The sequence below is a fragment of the Mytilus edulis genome, chromosome 5 (assembly GCF_963676685.1).
Source record: "Mytilus edulis chromosome 5, xbMytEdul2.2, whole genome shotgun sequence".
Classification (NCBI taxonomy): Eukaryota; Metazoa; Mollusca; class Bivalvia; order Mytilida; family Mytilidae; genus Mytilus; species Mytilus edulis.
In genome coordinates, this window is record NC_092348.1 from 53,061,013 (window position 1) to 53,080,843 (window position 19,831).

Below are 19,831 nucleotides of genomic sequence, written 5' to 3' on the forward strand. Positions count from 1 at the left end.
TTTAAATTAGAAAGATCATATCATAAGGAACATGTGTACTAAGTTTCAAGTTGATTGGACTTCAACTTCATCAAAAACTACCTTGACCAAAAACTTTAACCTGAAGCGGGACAGACGGACGAACGAACAGACGAACGAACGAACGAACGAACAGACGGACGAACGGACGCACAGACCAGAAAACATAATGCCCCTCTACTATCGTAGGTGGGGCATAAAAAGTACAAATGTATAATTAGTTTTAACATAATCTAAAGGAAAGCAGTTCATGTACAAAACAGTTTATCAAAATATGCATAAAATAATCTTCAATGAGTATTATAGCATACATGTAGACTTGAGTTTATTTACTAAAAGAATAAAAGCAGATATCAAGGCACTTTATTAAACTAATATTCTTAATATGATGTTTGAAAATTTATGTGCTGTTATATGTACAGATCTGGCAGACTACAACGCTACCAATGGAATCATCTATCCAATAAGGGTGGGTTGGACTATCTCACATGTTTATAGTACCAAAACGAAGTTAAATGCAATTCTCTTATACAAACCATAGTGTTTTTTAATTATTTCTTATAAATTTAAATTGAAACAAGAATGTGTCCAAAGTAAACAGATGCCCCACTCGCATTATCATTTTCCATATTCAATAGACCGTGAAATTGGGTAAAAAATCTAATTTGGCCTTAAAAGTAAAAAGATCAACCAAAAGGGAACATGTGTACTAAGTTTAAAGTTGATTGGACTTCAGCTTCATCAAAAACTACCTTGACCAAAAACTTTAACCTGAAACTCGCACTTTTAATTTCTATGTTCAGTGGACCATGAAAATGGGGTCAAAAGTTTAATTTTGTTTTAAAATAAGAAAGATCATATCATAAGGAACATGTGTACTAAGTTTCAAGTTGATTGGACTTCAGCTTCATCAAAAACTACCTTGACCAAAAACTTTAACCTGAAGTAGGACGAACGGACGGACGGACAGACGAACGGAGCCACAGACCAGAAAACATAATGCCCCTCTACTATCGTAAGTGGGGCATAAAAACAAAGTACTCATTTCCATTTGGTCACTTACTGATTTTTGCAATGATACATTTATTCAATTAATCTATGGAAGACTATATTTATAATTCCAGCTCTAAATGAATGTCTATTATAACATCTACTGTTAGATGGTGAATTATTCTGATTTCTTTTTTTTTTAAGTGAAAAATGAGCTACCATAAAAGAATGCTATTCGAAAAAATTATGAATATGCATTTCAAAATAAAAATTTAGGATCATAAAATCTCCCGATTTGCTATTTACTCTGATTTTTTTTTCAAAGCACAATTCAGGGTGCAACATATTTCATTAACACAAATCAAACAGACAGCATAGTTTGTTCAAATGTAATAAATGCTGAGGTATATTATCAATAGCAGTTGTAATACTGTGGATTTATTAATGTTCATGCTGAGTCATTGGATACCAATTTTTGTAGATTTGTAGATTACTGATTTTTTAAATTGTTGCAGCTTTATTTAAAACAATTCCAGAACAAAGATTACTGAAGATACCTCTGACTCATTCTTTGAAAGGCTTAAAATATTAATGTGTTGTTTCTAGCTTGTATAAAAAGTAGGCTCAATTTTAGTACAGTCTCATTTTGAATGTTTTCAAAACTGAACTATAAAGGTACAAAAAAGCATTAATTTAACAAATAAACATCACCATTCTTATATTTTCAAATTACAAAATATTAGAAGATGTTTAATAGAGCACTATATTAAGCACACTGAAATTTAGGTTAAAACGCTGATATAATCCATTTGATGATAATTTTGTTTCAAGAAAACCCCAAAACAACATCAGAAAGAAGTTTGTTTTGCCATATCTTTGGACATCATTTGCTGAACTTTCAGTCTTTTGGCTGTTGAGGCATCCAATCTCTACAAAAGAATAAAAAAGAAATGAAAAAATTGTGAACTACTCGAGATATTGAGTAAATGTTATAATACTAGTCATTGATTATATTGAACAGACCTTATAAAAAAAAACATACTTAACAATTTTCAGCCAATTGGTCTATTATAATCTACTCATATTAAGACCTGTTTAAAACATTACCAAATAAAGAAATCTAAATAATGTGGTATTTTTTTTAATGTAAAGTCTGACAGCTAAAGTCAACTATTTTATCATAGCAAAATAAATGATGGTTTAAATAGTATATAGCACAACATAAAATTCAAACTGAACAGACTTCAACAGGAAAATTGGATAAATATATATAAAAGGATGTGGTATGAGTGCCAATGAGACAACTCTCAATCTAAAGCTTGTTTGTAGTTTTTTTTTTTTTAAACTATGTCATATATCTAAAATATAGCATATACAATGCTGTGAGTCAGCCAATCTGCAATGATCACAAAAAGCAGAATTTTTCAAACACGTAAAAATTATTACATCAAATAATTTCTTTACAAATGTTTTATTCCAAGTAATTTTAAGAAGTTCCCTTTCAAGTTTTTAAACGGATATACAATGTAGTTGGGTTAAAAGTTTCTTACTAGATCTAATTTTTTCAGAATTTTAATATTTAAATAAATAATAAACAACAATTGAGTACTACGTGTACCACAAACATAAAATACTGATAAGAATAATCTTTTTTTTCTACCTACATATCAACTTTATCAAAATTGAATCTGGAATGCTTCACTTGAAAACTACCGTTACCAGTGTTTTGTTTCTGCAAACAATCAATATGTTTAATGACTAAAATTGTATTCATTGAATTCAGAATTCTGACCCATCTTTAAATATTGAGTGGTAAAATAAAGACAAATTTCCTTGGTAAAGATGAAACAAATATAAAACAATATGCTGTCAAATAAAAGGGAAAACAAAAATTTAAATAAGAATATGTAAATCAAATATAAAATAAAGCAAGATCAATAAAGAACAATAATTGAAATAAAAATTATAAGATTATGAAGTTTAAAACATGGAGATATGTATCTTAAAATGAGCTCGATTTTGTTATTTTCCCTTTTTTTCTTTTATATGTAGTATTCAAAGAATCAATTACTAACATTTGTTTCATTTTCTAACAATAATTTAAAAAAAAACAAATTTTACTGCACAAGGTGGCATCTTGACAAACAATGTCTAGACAGTGATGCTCAAAGCAACACTATTTGTAAATTCAAAACTTATAGGAATGTTGAAAATCTCATTTAACTGAATTGATATCAGATAATTTCTGAAAGGACAAAGAGTATAGCTAAGCAGTACAAGGAATCAGTGCTCTACATAAGGGTCATACTTACTGATAATAACTTACCAAAAGGAACATTACATGCTCATATAGAAAAGGAAAACAAATAAAACTTGATCCTATCACTGTTTAAGGAGTAAGTGTAAAACCTCGGATCAACAATTTTGTTCAATAACTTTTTGATAAATCAAGTTGTCTGTTTGTCTACACATTTGGAGGGCGCGGGTACCATAAACTTGCCTAACACTTTACCTTAACCAAGACTTTAAGTGTAGATCATAATGACCTGAATGATATACAGCCAGCTATTTCAGAAAAAAGAACCTAAAAATAAGCATTTTACTTTTCAGGGTAGCCAAGGGTGAGCCACAAATGGGTTCTAAATATTTAGTATTCGTAAATAATATCTAGCTTGAGAAAAATAAAGAATATGAAAATCTGCCATTTTTTTCGACTTTTAACTTAATATTCACAATAGAATGATGTTCATAACAAATTAGAAAACATCACTGAATCTCATACTGAAGTTATCTATGTAATTGCTATTGTCGTTTTATTTTCCTTTGATACCCATATGAAGTTGATATTCAACCTATTCAGAACTGGTATACATACATATCTTTCTCCACAATGTAAATATATATAATTTTATAAAACATGCAAAGTAATATGAAATTGCTAAAAATAATTAATCTTAATATTTTATATGGTATTAGACCACACATAAAAACAAGCAATATTACAGCATCAAAAAATGCATTAATATCATAAAACTGTAAACACATAGATATGTCTTGCCTTATTGTAACCAAAATAGAGATAAACCTGTTATGTCTGCAATGCCAGTTTGAGAGACTAGGGTTATTTTCATCAATAATTTTTCATAAAAAAAAAGAAAACTTGTATTTTCATGCATATAACTTAATGGCCTAAACAGAATCATTAAATAGATGTTAATACACCAATTTTTATCCTAGCGCAACTACAAAATTCTTCTTTTTTGATACTGTGCATATATAAGCATCTGCAGCATTTTCTGATCTAACTGTAGAAAAACACTACAGTTAACTGTAGAAAAACACTACAGTACATGAAGAACTGTGCATATAATGTATTGATAAAATGGAATATGCATATGTGTGCATGCACAAGTATCAGTCAGTGAATATGTAAGTTTGGGTGTGATGGTTTGGGTGTATGTCAATGAAAAAGCAACAACACAATAAAATAAGAAGAAAAAAACATCAACAAAAACTAAAATCAGGAAAAATTTAAGTCTCCTGGTCAAGACTGAGGAAATAAGACACCATATACTTCTATCAAATAATATGTGTGGTTTCCTTTGCAACAATATAATTACAAATTTATATGGTTTATTATTACCAACTTAATAACAACTTAACATTTACTATAATGATATTGAAGTTGGAAAAGTTATAGGTATGTCTATCTTCCTTCATATAAATAACTTTTAACAAATATGCTGAAATATTAAAAGCCTATTTGATAAACAATATAGAAACTACCTCATTTTTCCATGTCCACTTGTCTGCAATGCAAAATAAAAAATCAAAACAAAAGGGCTAAACAACTAAATAAAAGCAACTATGTATAAGTTATTGGATAATTATATGCATAAGGTATATTTATATATAAAGTGAACATGCAAATCAAACAAAAAAAAAGTAAGAGTAGTAGGTTTATATGGTTTTTATTGAATAAAGGAGTAAAAAGAAACACACTTCAGCTTCTATTATAAGTTATAAAAATACGATTCTTTTGTTTTCAAGTATTAATATAAGCAGAATTTTGAAGTAATCAGTTTTGCAAAAATTTGAACCAAATTGGTGAACATGAATTTGATAGCTAATGATACTTTAACCACAAATATTATTTGTCATTTTGATCAAGTAAAAGATCTCCACTTTCAAGGCATACAGTTGAGCTAGTTCTCATTCCATTGACCAAAATGAACTTGATGTAACCTGTATCCTGGACTAGCAAAAAGTTGTCCATATGGGCTTAAATGTAAAATTACTGTATATTCACAAGTTAATTGAATGTTAAGTGTTTAAGTCATTCATGCTTTCTATGAGGATTATCAATGAATGTTTAGTCAAAGCTATGTCAAGATGAATGCATGTTAAGTGTTTAAGTCATTCATACTTTCTATGAGGATTATGAATGAATGTTAATTTAATATTTTGTCAAGTAAATTGAATGTTAAGTGTTTTAGTCATTCAAGCTTTCTATGAGGATCATAAAGGAATGAACATTGAGTTAATTCTTTGTCAAGGTAATTTAATGTTAAGTGTTTATGTCATTTATACTTTCTATGAGGATAATGAATGAATGTTTAGTTAATACTTTGTCAAGGTAATTGAATGTTAAGTGTTTAAGTCATTCATACTATCTATGAGTATCACGAATGAATGTTTAGTTAATACTTTGTCAAGGTAATTGAATGTTAAGTGTTTAAGTCATTCATACTATCTATGAGTATCACGAATGAATGTTTAGTTAATACTTTGTCAAGGTAATTGAATGTTAAGTGTTTAAGTCATTCATACTTTCTATGAGGATAATGAATGAATGTTTAGTTAATACTTTGTCAAGGTAATTGAATGTTAAGTGTTTAAGTCATTCATACTATCTATGAGTATCACGAATGAATGTTTAGTTAATACTTTGTCAAGGTAATTGAATGTTAAGTGTTTAAGTCATTCATACTATCTATGAGTATCACGAATGAATGTTTAGTTAATACTTTGTCAAGGTAATTGAATGTTAAGTGTTTAAGTCATTCATACTTTCTATGAGGATAATGAATGAATGTTTAGTTAATACTTTGTCAAGGTAATTGAATGTTAAGTGTTTAAGTCATTCATACTATCTATGAGTATCATGAATGAATGTTTAGTTAATTCTTTGTCAAGGTAATTGAATGTTAAGTGTTTAAGTCATTCATACTATCTATGAGTATCACGAATGAATGTTTAGTTAATACTTTGTCAAGGTAATTGAATGTTAAGTGTTTAAGTCATTCATACTATCTATGAGTATCACGAATGAATGTTTAGTTAATACTTTGTCAAGGTAATTGAATGTTAAGTGTACTTTCTATGAATATCATGAATGAATGTTTAGTTAATACTTTGTCAAGGTAATTGAATGTTAAGTGTTTAAGTCATTCATACTTTCTATGAGTATCACGAATGAATGTTTAGTTAATACTTTGTCAAGGTAATTGAATGTTAAGTGTACTTTCTATGAATATCATGAATGAATGTTTAGTTAATACTTTGTCAAGGTAATTGAATGTTAAGTGTTTAAGTCATTCATACTATCTATGAGTATCATGAATGAATGTTTAGTTAATACTTTGTCAAGGTAATTGAATGTTAAGTGTTTAAGTCATTCATACTTTCTATGAGTATCATGAATGAATGTTTAGTTAATACTTTGTCAAGGTAATTGAATGTTAAGTGTTTAAGTCATTCATACTTTCTATGAGTATCACGAATGAATGTTTAGTTAATACTTTGTCAAGGTAATTGAATGTTAAGTGTTTAAGTCATTCATACTTTCTATGAGTATCATGAATGAATGTTTAGTTAATACTTTGTCAAGGTAATTGAATGTTAAGTGTTTAAGTCATTCATACTTTCTATGAGTATCACGAATGAATGTTTAGTTAATACTTTGTCAAGGTAATTGAATGTTAAGTGTTTAAGTCATTCATACTTTCTATGAGTATCACGAATGAATGTTTAGTTAGTACTTTGTCAAGGTAATTGAATGTTAAGTGTTTATGTCATTCATACTTTCTATGAATATTATTATTGGGTGAAAAATCAATGGGCAATCTTTATTTTCTCACATGTGCAAAAGGTTAAAGTCCTACCTCACACAACCTGATAAACACAATGATTGATCTTGTTCCAACTACAATGCTGGCCAATAATTCATTCCTTACATAAGCCTATTCTATTATCTTTATGAAATATTTAAGTTTATTTGGGATTGGAAAATTATGTGCACACTTTAGAAACAACTTTATATTTGATTTAATGTAAAAGCTAAAATATAACTTCTTAAAACTATTTTGTTTGGCTGCACAAAATGTTTAGATGGTAACCTGATTAAATTAAATATTTTTCTTCAGTTTCATGAAAAACTCATTTTTTAACATAAATCTTGAGCAATTAAATATATTTCTTGATCTTATGCATTCCATACATTATTTGGATTTTTGAAAAAGTTTCAAAAAAACTTTATTTTTATGAGCCAAAAATACAGGCCATATATGCCCACCGTTTTCAAAATGTAAGACATGACTAACAGTCAAATGTGATTTTCTATAAGCATATATTGATCCTCTACAGAAGTTTTTTTTTCTAAGTTACAATCCATGCAATTCATTTTATATATGTAACTTTAAAAAAAGCTTGTATTAATCTTATACACTATAAACACTGATTATTTAACTCTACCTCTTTGTGAAGAGCTTGTTTGGATTTAAATGCCACTCTTGCTAGTTCTACTTGGACCCATTTAGGTGTATCTGGTATAAAGTAGGCTACTGCAAACTTGACAGCTAATATAATATGCTGAAAAATAATTTGATTGAATTTATAAACTAAAATATCAGCTATGAGTCACTGCATCTGCTTTCAACATATTTAATCTTCCCAAAAGCAATAACTGATTTCTCACTTTTTATTAAAAATTCTTACAACAGATGTAGGCACAAGTTTGCTAACACTAATTTTTTCCCATATATTTCTTTTTGCAAGCGGTCTAACACCTGTGAAAAAAAATTTCAGTACTTTTCCAAGACCTTGCTAATATTAGTTTTTGATGTAAACTTCATAAAAATCTGACAAGAAATGTAGGTATGAAATTGCTAACAATGCGATGTTCAGTATAAAATTTCAGAGACATAACAACAGTAAAAGTAATAGATCAGCTCTGATTTTCGAACTCACCCCAGACATAACTGATATAAACCTTTGATGTAGTCTTGCGTGCACTTACAATGTAATTTTCCCTATGATTGTTATTTTATTAGGGCATAAGCAAGGCTTCCAAAACAGTCATATATTCCGGACATTTGCATAATGTCCGGTAAAAGTCCGCCTGGGCAAAGCATGAAACTGTCATCTACTTTTTAGTTTTCAAGGCTTTCTTAAGAAACAGCCATTTTAACATAATTCACGATCTTTTTGACCCAATCTTTTTGCATTTAACAGCCGCACATTTCCAGTCATAAAAGTGACATGATCATTAAGTACTATCAAAACAACCCCATAACACTTCTCATTTTAATCTAGGCTAATTAGTTGTCGAACAGCTGAAATTTACCTGTTCAGGAGACAGGTTAACTATTTTGAACCGGACATTGATCAGTCTATTCAAAGTTATTTTCTTACATTTCAGCGGTTTGCATCTAATTAATTTAGTCAAAGAGATTTAAATTATCAAAAATACATCTACAAATATGATTTGATTAAAAAATAAAAAAGATGAAAATGAAAAATTGTCATAACCATGTTTGAACCACTGTTTGAACTAGTTCACATGTGCGCAAGTGCACGGATGTGAAATTTAATTATGCATCCCAATTTCTTTAAAAAAATGCTTAAATTGTCATTCACTTTTGGCACAAGTATGATATAGTTTTCTACTGAGCGTTTTAAAAGATGAATTTCATTTTCATGACAAGTTTTGTAGGAACCAGACAGATTGAAAATTATAAAAAAACTCATCATAAAGAAACACTATAACCATGATGATATCTGTGTGTAATAGGGACTTATTTTAACAAGAAGATATACTGTACATCTAATATATACAAATATAGCTTAGTGATGATGACATATCTTTTTTAAACCTCTGTTAAATTTATTCACAATGAATTTTAGATTCAAGGAAATTCAAAGATTGACATATGGTAAAATCACATAAGATTTTCTTTGGCAGACAATTTGTTGATTGATTGATTGTTGGTGTTGTAACACCACTTTTGAGCTAGTTTGTGGCAGCCAGTTTTTATTGGCAGAGGAAGCTGGAGTGTCCAAAGAAAATTGCTGACCTTCGATAGGAAAACTGAAAAGTCCTAGTCAATTAAGATTTGAGTCGAACATACTTGCAAAAGTGGACCATTTGTTGAAAAAAAATTCTTTAGCTTTTTCTTGTTGTTGGGTAGTCTCATTGATGATTGATTATATCTACTTTCATGACAGGTGCCACATGTGGAGCAGAATCTGCTTACCCTTCTGGAGCACAAGAGATCACCCCTAGTTTTTGGTGGGGTTCGTGTTGCTTATTCTTTAGTTTTCTATGTTGTGTCATGTGTACTATTGTTTGTCTGTTTGTCTTTTCCATTTTTAGCCTTGTCCCTCTTTTTAATCACTTTTTTGTTCCCTTATATTATATTTAACAAGATGATTTAGTTTTACACAGTTTCTTCTGTCTGTCAACATGAGTGTGATTTGTCCCTATGGAATTTACAATTCCAAATTTTACTGATGCCATAGTTTTTGACACCTAATATAAAAGTTCTCTTCCACATAATTAGAAAGTCAAAAGATAATGTTCTTGACAATATAGTGTGTGAGAAACAGAAGAACCAATTTTAATATGTAGTACTAAAACAATGTCTCCCTTCAATAAAGAAAATAAGTAACAAACATTACATCATATGAGTAAGTCATTTTTGGGCCCCTTTATAGCTTGCTGTTCCGTGTGATTCAAGGTTTTGTGTAGAAGGCCATACTTAAGCCTATTATGTTTTACTTTTACAAATTGTGACATGGATGGAGAGTTGTCTCATTGGCACTCATACCACATCTTTTTACATTTAATTACATGAATTTAAGGATTTGGGGTTTATGAGGAAACAGATGATCACATTCTATGACCTACCTCAACCAGTACAAATATAAGCACAGTATTGACTGGTGTAATATCAGTGGGTAGTAACTTCTTGACTTCAGGATTCATCCCTATCAAGGCACAGTTAGTAATTACAGCCATTACACTGATCAACTCAAAGGCTAGCTACAATTTAAAATCATATTACATTAATTCATGTGACATTTATTGGTTTCTTTGCCATATGTTTTGTATAAATTTGCAGTTTTATGACTGACTGGTATCATTTGACTTCATATTAATTTTAAACTAAATATATCTACTTTTTTGTTAATAATAATAAATAATTAAAATGAGAGAAATTACTTTGACTTTATCCTATTTCAAGGGTCTTTATCCTATTTCAATGATAGTAGTGCACATATTTAATATGAGTATGGATTAAAGGTATATTTTATAAACTTAAGTTACAGAACAAGGCACTATTTCATAAAAGATCAATATACCACATAGCCGTGACTTATATACAAAGCAATAAACTTTTATTCTCATGACTTTTAAGTAAATGTTCTGTATATCAAGCATAAATGTGATGTTTTTATTGTAAGTGATGAGTGTAACAGGATGAGCATCTCATTAATAATCATAGCATGCAATTTAATTATCTACTAAATAAGATAAGTGGTAATCAATCTAGCAGTATTGCCATTTGTCAGGAATTCACAATAATTAATGCACTAATTTAACTTTGAATTTACAGCAAGTAGATCAATGCAGTTAGATCATTGTTCCTCCATAATTTCCATATTTGTCTAAAACAGATGTCCCATTTTTATTAAAAAATTAACTTGATTTTTTATTTTTCAAGAAGCAAATTTAGATGAAATAATACATTACCTGCCAAGCACCAATATTGGAGGCTGTTTCAGCAAATGGTCTTCTAAAGACTTTACACATTTTAAATGCATCAGATCTAATTTCTGTGACATTGTTTAACAATGCCCAAACAGCAGCCAATGGGAATGCAGAAGAGAACAAGAAGACATAACCAAATTGTAGGAACATCTCCAAGTAGTCATCCAGTGTCCCCTGAAATTATATATATAGTTATATCTCGGGGTAATATAATAGTAGGAAGAAAGAGAAACAAAAATAATGTGTCCATAGTACTTGCACTATCATTTTCTATGTTCAGTGGACAGTGAAATTGGGATAAAAACTCTAATTTGGCATTTAAATTAGAAAGATCATATCCTATATATGACTTTTAAGATTACTTATAAGTTATTGCTTCAGATCATACAATGATATATATTAATAATTACTTTAGAAAAAAATATCCAAATTACAATTACACATCAATAGTCCAGTCAAACTAAGTTTTAGCCTCAAACTAATTGCAACAGAAAATGTTTTAGTTCTAATCTATAGCATTAAGCACTAAATATACACAGAAAAAAGTCCCATAAAATTTTACTGGAGGAAAAGTCAATATCATCATTTATAATTTCCTATGGAAATTAACATGGGAAGGGGATATAACTCTGGAAAAATGAGTCTTTTTTGTCAGTATTTGGCTGATTTTCTTAAAATGTATGTAAAGTATGATACTTTGATGGTGTTATAAGTTGGTATTTGACTATAATATATAATCTTCTGCTAATGGAAGTGTTATGGGTATTTTTATTTTTATTGTGCATTTTTCATTAAAGAAATTGCAAATTTGTGGCTTTGTGACCATTTTGAAAAATAATGTGAAAGTTTGGTATTGTTTATATCTGTATATTATATTTGTTCAGCATCTACCTTGTTTAAAGAAACTTTATACCACAAAAAAAGGAATATATGCTTAATTATTTTAATTATATTTGAGATTCTTTACCTTGACATGTTGAAAAATTCAATAAATGGTCAACTAATAAATTACGAAATCTAGATTGTAGCTTGATAAAAGATATGAAAACACCTTTAGAGTTGTTTGTTTTACTCTTAAGGTGGCTAAAATATCAAGAATCAGTACATTCTGTTGAATAGAAGCGGCAAAGTCATAATTTTGTGTCAATTTTTATTGATATTTCTGCCTTTTTTACAGAGTTATCTCCCTTTTTCAATGCAAATCTATGGGATTTTTTTCTGTGTATATTTGGGTTATAATGCTAAAGATTAAAACTTATAAATATCTTCTGTTGCAATTACTTAAAGGTCAAATTTATGCTAGATTGACTAAACTATAACTTCCTATTTGAAAACAAAGCTATACATTATTGACATACAAAACAATATTTTGAAATAGTCATAAATTTTGTTTTGGATAGAAGTTTTCATGTCAAAGTAAGACCTTTTAAAACCAGAGGCTCATATTATAGTAACTCATTATTTGTTTGAATTTCTTGACACAGACAACAACTAACTGGAGTTTGAAAGTATTACTTTCTATTTCACTGCACTCCAAACTAACAACCTTTCACTGAAGCAATCTGTTAAAATATTTTACCAGTTGATCAGTTTGTGGGTTAAGATTTCAAACTGCAATTTGTGAAACCATTTGAGCAATTGCTAATGAGATAGACCAAAGCCTTTAGGATAAGCTCAGTTATTTAGTTGAGACTATTGTGGATACCTTTATTAATTAAAAATAAGTTTTGGTAGAGTTTTGGGGTTACTTGAACTCAAAAGTAAATATTTGATTGTTCTTATTCCAAAAAAGTTAAAAATAAAAGTCTTTCCCAGTGGAATATCAGCTGATTATTAAACAAACAACTTTCATGAATTATTGGACAAGTTTTTGCTTGGATACAACGTTTTCACAGGTAGAATTTCTTAAGGAGTAATATTTGTAAATATTATATCAATGTTAAGTTTAAACAGGTTACCAGTGTACCAAGGATTTGAGAAGGATTCTCAAATCTATCTTCCCTACCTCATATTCATCCATTGTAGTTTCTAAATTGACCTGTTTCTGTAATCCATCGTCTACTTCATTGTTGTAATATTCCACCTTCTCTACTGTAGATGTTTTCTTAAGTAATTCATCTACCTGTCTCTTCCTACGGCGCATGAAAATAAATGGAACCATGGCTTCTTTGATCTGACCAATCACTTGCTGTGTTATCAAAAGAGCTGCCAAATGCTGCAACAAAAGACAAATATCATCAATTTCCATAAAAAAATTTAACACCCTAGAAATTGTATGTATGAACTTTTTTGATGAAGACAAAAATTAAGGACCACAAAACAAAAACTAGAGGCTCTCAAGAGCCCGTGTCGCTCACCTGATTCTATTTGGGATTTTGAAATAATATTAAAAAATGTAAAAAATTGTAACAGATACTTATAATGATGTTATGGGCCAAATTTGGTTTAATATTGTTATGTTTGGTTTCATTTCATTCAGTAGTTCTCTTAAAGAAGACATTTGTATGTATTTCCTATAGGGTACCATGTTAAACTAAGCCCCCGTCTGGCGGCCGTCTTGGATAATGGATAGGGTACAAAGTAACAACACTTGGTCAGCACCTCATAAGGAACATTCATGCCATGTTTGATTTCATTCCATTTAGTGCTTTTCTAAAAGAAGACATTTGTATGTATTTTCCATAGGGTCCTATGTTAAACTAAGTCCCCCGCTGGCAGCCATCTTAGATGATGGATAGGCTACAAAGTAACAACACTTAGTCAGCACCTAATAAGGAACATTCATGCTATGTTTGCTATCAATCCATTCAGTGGTTCTCTAAAAGAAGACATTTGTATGTATTTCTCATAGGGTCCCATGTTAAACCAAGTCCCCGCTGGTGGCCATCTTGGATGATGGATCGACTAAAAAGTAACAACACTTGGTCAGCATCTTATAACGAACATTTATGCTATGTTTGGTTTCATTCCATTCAGTGGTTCTCTAAAAGAGAACATTTGTATGTATTTCCCATAGGGTCCTATGTTAAACTAAGTTCCCCACTGGCGGCCATCTTGGATGATGGATAGGCTACAAAGTAACAACACTTGGTCAGCACCTCATAAGGAACATTCATGCCATGTTTGCTTTCATTCCATTCAGTGGTTCTCTAGAAGAAGTTCAAAATGTAAAAAGTTTACGACAACGACAGACGACGGACGCCAAGTGATGAGAAAAGCTCACTTGACTCTATGGGCCAGGTGAGCTAAAAACTTGATAAATCTTTAGCTTTCAGAAGTTAATGAATTCCATTAAAATAATGAAGTTTGCAGATTCTAGATTTGTTTTCTTTGTTGTTATATTATGGATACATTAACAATACAAGTCAATATGGACATAAAATGATATGCTGAAGACAGGTTTTGCTATCAAAATAATCTGGAACCATTTGATTTTTTTCTTGGTGTCTGGTTTGTCTGATCACCCAACAGTTGCATGATTGTTTGTGTAGCACAATAATAATAACCTCCTTAGGTCCTCCACCATTTTATTTTTATTCATAATTAAAGGATGTGTAGAACAATGTCTCTTATCTGTTCAAAACAACTTTCAATTAAAAAAAACCCATAACTGTCTAGTATTTGCAAACTGATAGACTTTACTTTTATCATTAATATAACTTTTTGGGATGAAAAAGTCTCAATCACCCCATAATTCTATGTATAATTAAAATTATCAATGATTCTTTATTATTCTTAAAGGGATAATTCGCGATTTTTCACTTTTCATCTTATTATGTTCATAATACCATAAAAAACATATTCACCAAGTTTTATTTTGATATGAAATGTAATAAAGAAGAAAATTGGGAACTATTAATTTTATTTTTTGAAACTTCCTGACTTATGTGACGTAGTTTAAGTCTTTGATGCATGCCGGGAGTGAAAATATCTCATTTAAGTCTTGTTCGTTAACCATCTAATAACGCGATTTAAAGCGCATCGACGACTTTTGGTGTAGCTATTAACCAACGAAAAATAAGTGATAGCCATGCAACTTTTAAAATTAGATCGTGTGGATTTTTTAAAACGAATTTTAATAATAAAAGTAAATCATACAATAGAACATTTTTATGATTTTTTTTTCTAAAAATACTTTTAACAAACATATTAAACTGACATGATCGATAGTGTATTAAAAATACATGTTTGTATTCTGACCTTTTTGCTTCATTCCAGCAATCATTTTCACTTGCTTGTACGGTGGAAACAATAAAATGTGTATTGTTTTGTGACACCTAAAGAATGTGGAATGCGTAGTTTAACTCAAGGTAATTAAAAGATTAGCATTAAGTAATTCTAATCTTTTGATCCTCATTCAGTGAAATCTAGGCGTCACGGTTCACTGGCATTTCAGGTGTGAAGAACATTTCGTATCAATTGTAAACGGGAGTCAGACAAAGTTTCAGACACATGAATGTAAAAAAAATTAATTAAAATTAATTAACGGGAATAATAAGATCGCACAATAACTGGATAGCTGTTGTATATTTTTATATTTTGCATAAGATCACTTTTAATGAATTATGACTTTTGAATACTTTAGTAACGATGAAATACTGAATTATTTTAATTGAAGTATTTATAAATAAAAATAGCCTTCTAAACACGAGTTTATGAACTAAAAATTGTACTATTTCAAATTAGGATCGGCAGCCTTAAATATTTCAAACAGATCATTAACAATTGCAATTATATATTTTAGTCAATCCAAAGTGATCTTTAATTACCTATTTAGGAATTAATGTGCTCATCAAAATATTTTAAATCTCACAACACATGAATACTTCAGATATTTGAAAAAAGATGTTTTAAAAAATTGACAGGAAATTAAAGGATCTAATTGGAATGGAATCAACAAATTACGAACAGGTATGCTTTTCAAGTGTGAAAAACATCAACAAAATTTATACATAATCGGGAATGTCCTTCTTAAAATACTCTTCGTCTCACACCGTAACTATATATAATACTTTAGCTATTTGACCAACGATGTATAAGGAAAAAAAATGAACGAATTAAATGTCATCTTTCCCTATTTTTTAATGTAATTATAAGTCTGTTTCAACTGGTAAGAATACCAGTAAAGCGGACAAGCAGTTTATTCTGCAAATTGCTGTCATTGAATATCAAAAGAGAAAATAAATCCAGAAATTGATTTGAAACTTTGATACTCTATAGTTTTCCTGGAAAATATTCACATCCCTCGGTATTAGTGTACTTCCAGTTGCGTATATATATTACATGCATTTCGGAACAATTGTGATGATGGCGAATTTCTTCCTTTTTTCGAGAACAATCTAATTGATATATAAATGTCCATAATTTCGATGAGCCAAATAAAGTTATATATCGACCAGTATTTAAATCTCTTCTTCTTCTTCTTTTGGTATACAATAGTCTATCGACATTTGATGATTACATACTGTTGGCATACGTGAACTTGTCATATTACAAAACTTTTACCCCAATTTACGCAAAATGTATGTTTCTTTCTTATGTTCTATGTATACATGTATATATTTTAATTTGCGCTATAGTTCCGTAACTTATAATCCAGGCGTATATATATACGAATGGTCGACAAGTGCGTACATTTTTTTAAATCAATATTTCTGGCCTTCACCATTGACAACGAGTATATATTACATTTTACCAAATTTACACTTGGAAAAAATACGTATATAGATTTTTATTTCATCAAATCTGTTTGTTTTTTTTTGGTATTTGTTATAGGGTAGTTTTTGTATTTAAAGTTTTTTTTGTCATTTTTGGAAAACATTTTATTTTGATTTTATTAAAAGGAAAATTGTAAAATTATTATGTCAGGTAAATTTTGTTCTGTCAGCATGTCACTAATTACTCAAGTCAAAAGTAATATAATTAACTTATCTTTTAATTGGCTTAATTAAATTGACACTTTTATTATATTTTACCTTTGACAGTTTTGTAGTAAATTGTGATTACTCAAATTACATAAATTTAGTTAGTAATACTCGTCATAATTTGAGCTCTTACTAGATGTGCTATAAATTGTACAGTCAACTTTTTAAAATTTGAAGTCACGATGTAGTCACAATGTAGTCATGATGTAGTTACCAGTGTAGTCTCGTCGGTGTTATCCAGATAGGACTGCTTCAAAAGCCAACCAGGCTCAGCTACTCAGGAGAAACCCGTACTCAAAAGACAGCTCAACGCAACTGTAACTATTCAAGCCAGACAACATCAATTTGGAATATTACGAACATTTTGGACTAACTTTAACTGTGAATTAGTGAAATTAGTGACTTTATTATTTGGAACATTTGAACTTTATTGATTTGTAAATTGTTTCGGCATCATTATTATTATTTGGACCAGTTACTATATAAAATTGTTACAACTTGCTGCTTGCTTTATAGTTTTGCCTGCCATTGCTTAAGTCTTGCGAAAGACTGACCCACTGTCCCTTGGGCTGTGCATGTTCGATAGTCCCCCTTAAACTCGACGTGCATTGGCTCTTGGTGACAGATTTGGTGGAGGATCCATTTAGCTTTGGCATGGCATTATTATTAGCAACAGCTTTCAAAATTACTTTTAAATTATCTACTTACAAAATTTGTGAAGGAATTTCATAAATAAAATTCAACTGAAGGAACAGCAGAGAATGAGAATCAACTATTGAAGCTAAGTAACTTATTGGAATATTATTTATTATTCTATCTTTACAGTTATATTCAAATTTTTATAGTTTCAGCAAATATTGTGCAAGATTGAATTTAACTAGATTAAAAATATAATTAGTTTTAAATCTGTAAAAGTCATTGGTAGTATTCAAATGAATTTTGTTTTCATAGTCTACCATTTACAGAAGTCTAATCATAATCTTGTTTAGTTTCAGTTTTCAACTTTAGAAGTTGTTGTACCAAAGTTGGCAAACTAATTGTAAAGAAAGACAACTGCACTGTATGAACAAAATAGAACTACTACAGAGACTAAAAGATAAGTAGCTTTTGAAATAACAGTATTCATGATAATTCTCGAAATTAAATTGCTAGTTATCAAAGCAAAACGTTTCTTCAAAGAAAAGTTGTGAATATATATTTTATTGAGACTGCTAATAAATTCAAGAAATTTTGTAGTTTTACATACATTTTATGTAGCATATTGCTTTTTATTCTGTGAATAGATTGTATCTAAAATAGTCAAATTCTTTTAATAGTGTAGTAATCATGGGAAAGAGAAGAATTAAGAACATATGGTGCCACAGAAGATCCAAATGTGCAAGCCTTTCTACCTTAACAGCAGAGAATTTATTGTCAAAGAAGAACACACTGGACACAGAATCAGCATCACATCTTTAGAAATAGCAAAGACAGTTAGGGCAGAAAGCTTTCAACACCGGGTTCAAAGATCGATATCTACTCCATACAGTTGTCAGAAAATGCCAAGAAAATAACTTGTCATCCAATTGCCACTTTCTGCGGAATTATCGTGACCAGATACTGAAGTCCTGCATGCATGACCACTTGAAGAATGTCATGTTTTCTTGATCGGACGTTTGCTGCCATTTTATTAAAGTACCTCTGGATTATCAGTTTACTTGATAGTAAATAAACCAGTAGATTCAAACTTGTAGAGTGTGTTAGCCGAGAGAATGTACCTTCAAATCAAGACCATGACTTTTGTTAGACACAGCAACCAACAGTCATGACAATAGTTAGAATAAAAAGATACAGGGGTAAAATATTATAACGAAAGAGTGAATGTAATTTGGACTTAATTTTATAATGATAATTATATGTTTTAAAGATTTCAAGATTTAGTGTTTTTTGGATAGTTTTTGTGAGTATTAATAATGTAGTAATCAGAAGATTTTTTGTTTGTTGATGCTTTAGAAAAAGAAAAAATAAAAAGGAGTGTGTAATTGAAATGATGTAGATTTTATTACAAGGTATATTCTTTTTTCATTATTCATTAAAAGAAAACTGCCTTACCATTGTGTCCAACTAATATAGTAAATATATATATTGTGAATGTCTTGAATGTATATGCTTAATATAAAAAGCAATGTTTTTTTATCAATGTTTGTATGATTTCTTTTTGTGATTCTTTAGCTTGTGAATGTACTGGTAAATTTTCAAATGGTGTATAGCTGGATTGACCACTCAGTTTTACACCATGCACTTGTATAAGACTTGGTCATCTTGTGCAAGTTGCACCCAGTATGTTTGTGTGTGAGGATGAGTGTCTGTTTTATCTTCTTTTTAAATATGTAATGTTCTATGTGTTATTCTGTTTTATGTAATCATAATGACTTATTATCAACTTAGTTAATTTTCAGGTTTTCTATTGTATTTTTTTTTAATCAACTGCATTCTTTGTGATAATCTTTTGTTTTTTAATGTTTGAGGACAAACATATTTGAGCGGAGGGAAATATGTTATAGGGTAGTTTTTGTATTTAAAGTTTTTTTTGTCATTTTTGGAAAACATTTTATTTTGATTTTATTAAAAGGAAAATTGTAAAATTATTATGTCAGGTAAATTTTGTTCTGTCAGCATGTCACTAATTACTCAAGTCAAAAGTAATATAATTAACTTATCTTTTAATTGGCTTAATTAAATTGACACTATTCTTATATTTTACCTTTGACAGTTTTGTAGTAAATTGTGATTACTCAAATTACATAAATTTAGTTAGTAATACTCGTCATAATTTGAGCTCTTACTAGATGTGCTATAAATTGTACAG

The 19,831-nt window shown here is 29.5% G+C and overlaps 1 protein-coding gene across 7 annotated transcripts in view; it reads right to left on the reverse strand.

Moving 5' to 3' along the window:
• Positions 1-353: 353 nt before the first annotated feature.
• The window catches only part of LOC139523924 (anoctamin-10-like), a 63,096-nt gene continuing 43,618 nt past the window's right edge, over positions 354-19,831 (reverse strand). For 4 of the 7 annotated variants that reach the window (XM_071318338.1, XM_071318340.1, XM_071318339.1 and 1 more), the window contains exons 9-13: positions 13,065-13,274; positions 11,042-11,233; positions 10,196-10,330; positions 7,762-7,878; positions 354-1,937 (exon numbers count right to left, since the gene is read on the reverse strand). In XM_071318338.1, the coding sequence (XP_071174439.1) occupies positions 1,857-1,937; positions 7,762-7,878; positions 10,196-10,330; positions 11,042-11,233; positions 13,065-13,274 (735 nt within the window). In that variant the 3' untranslated portion in view covers positions 354-1,856. Of the gene's footprint in view, positions 1,938-4,794; positions 4,818-7,761; positions 7,879-10,195; positions 10,331-11,041; positions 11,234-13,064; positions 13,275-19,831 lie in introns of all 7 variants that reach the window. The other 3 variants (XM_071318341.1, XM_071318342.1, XM_071318337.1) reach the window with 1 other exon arrangement.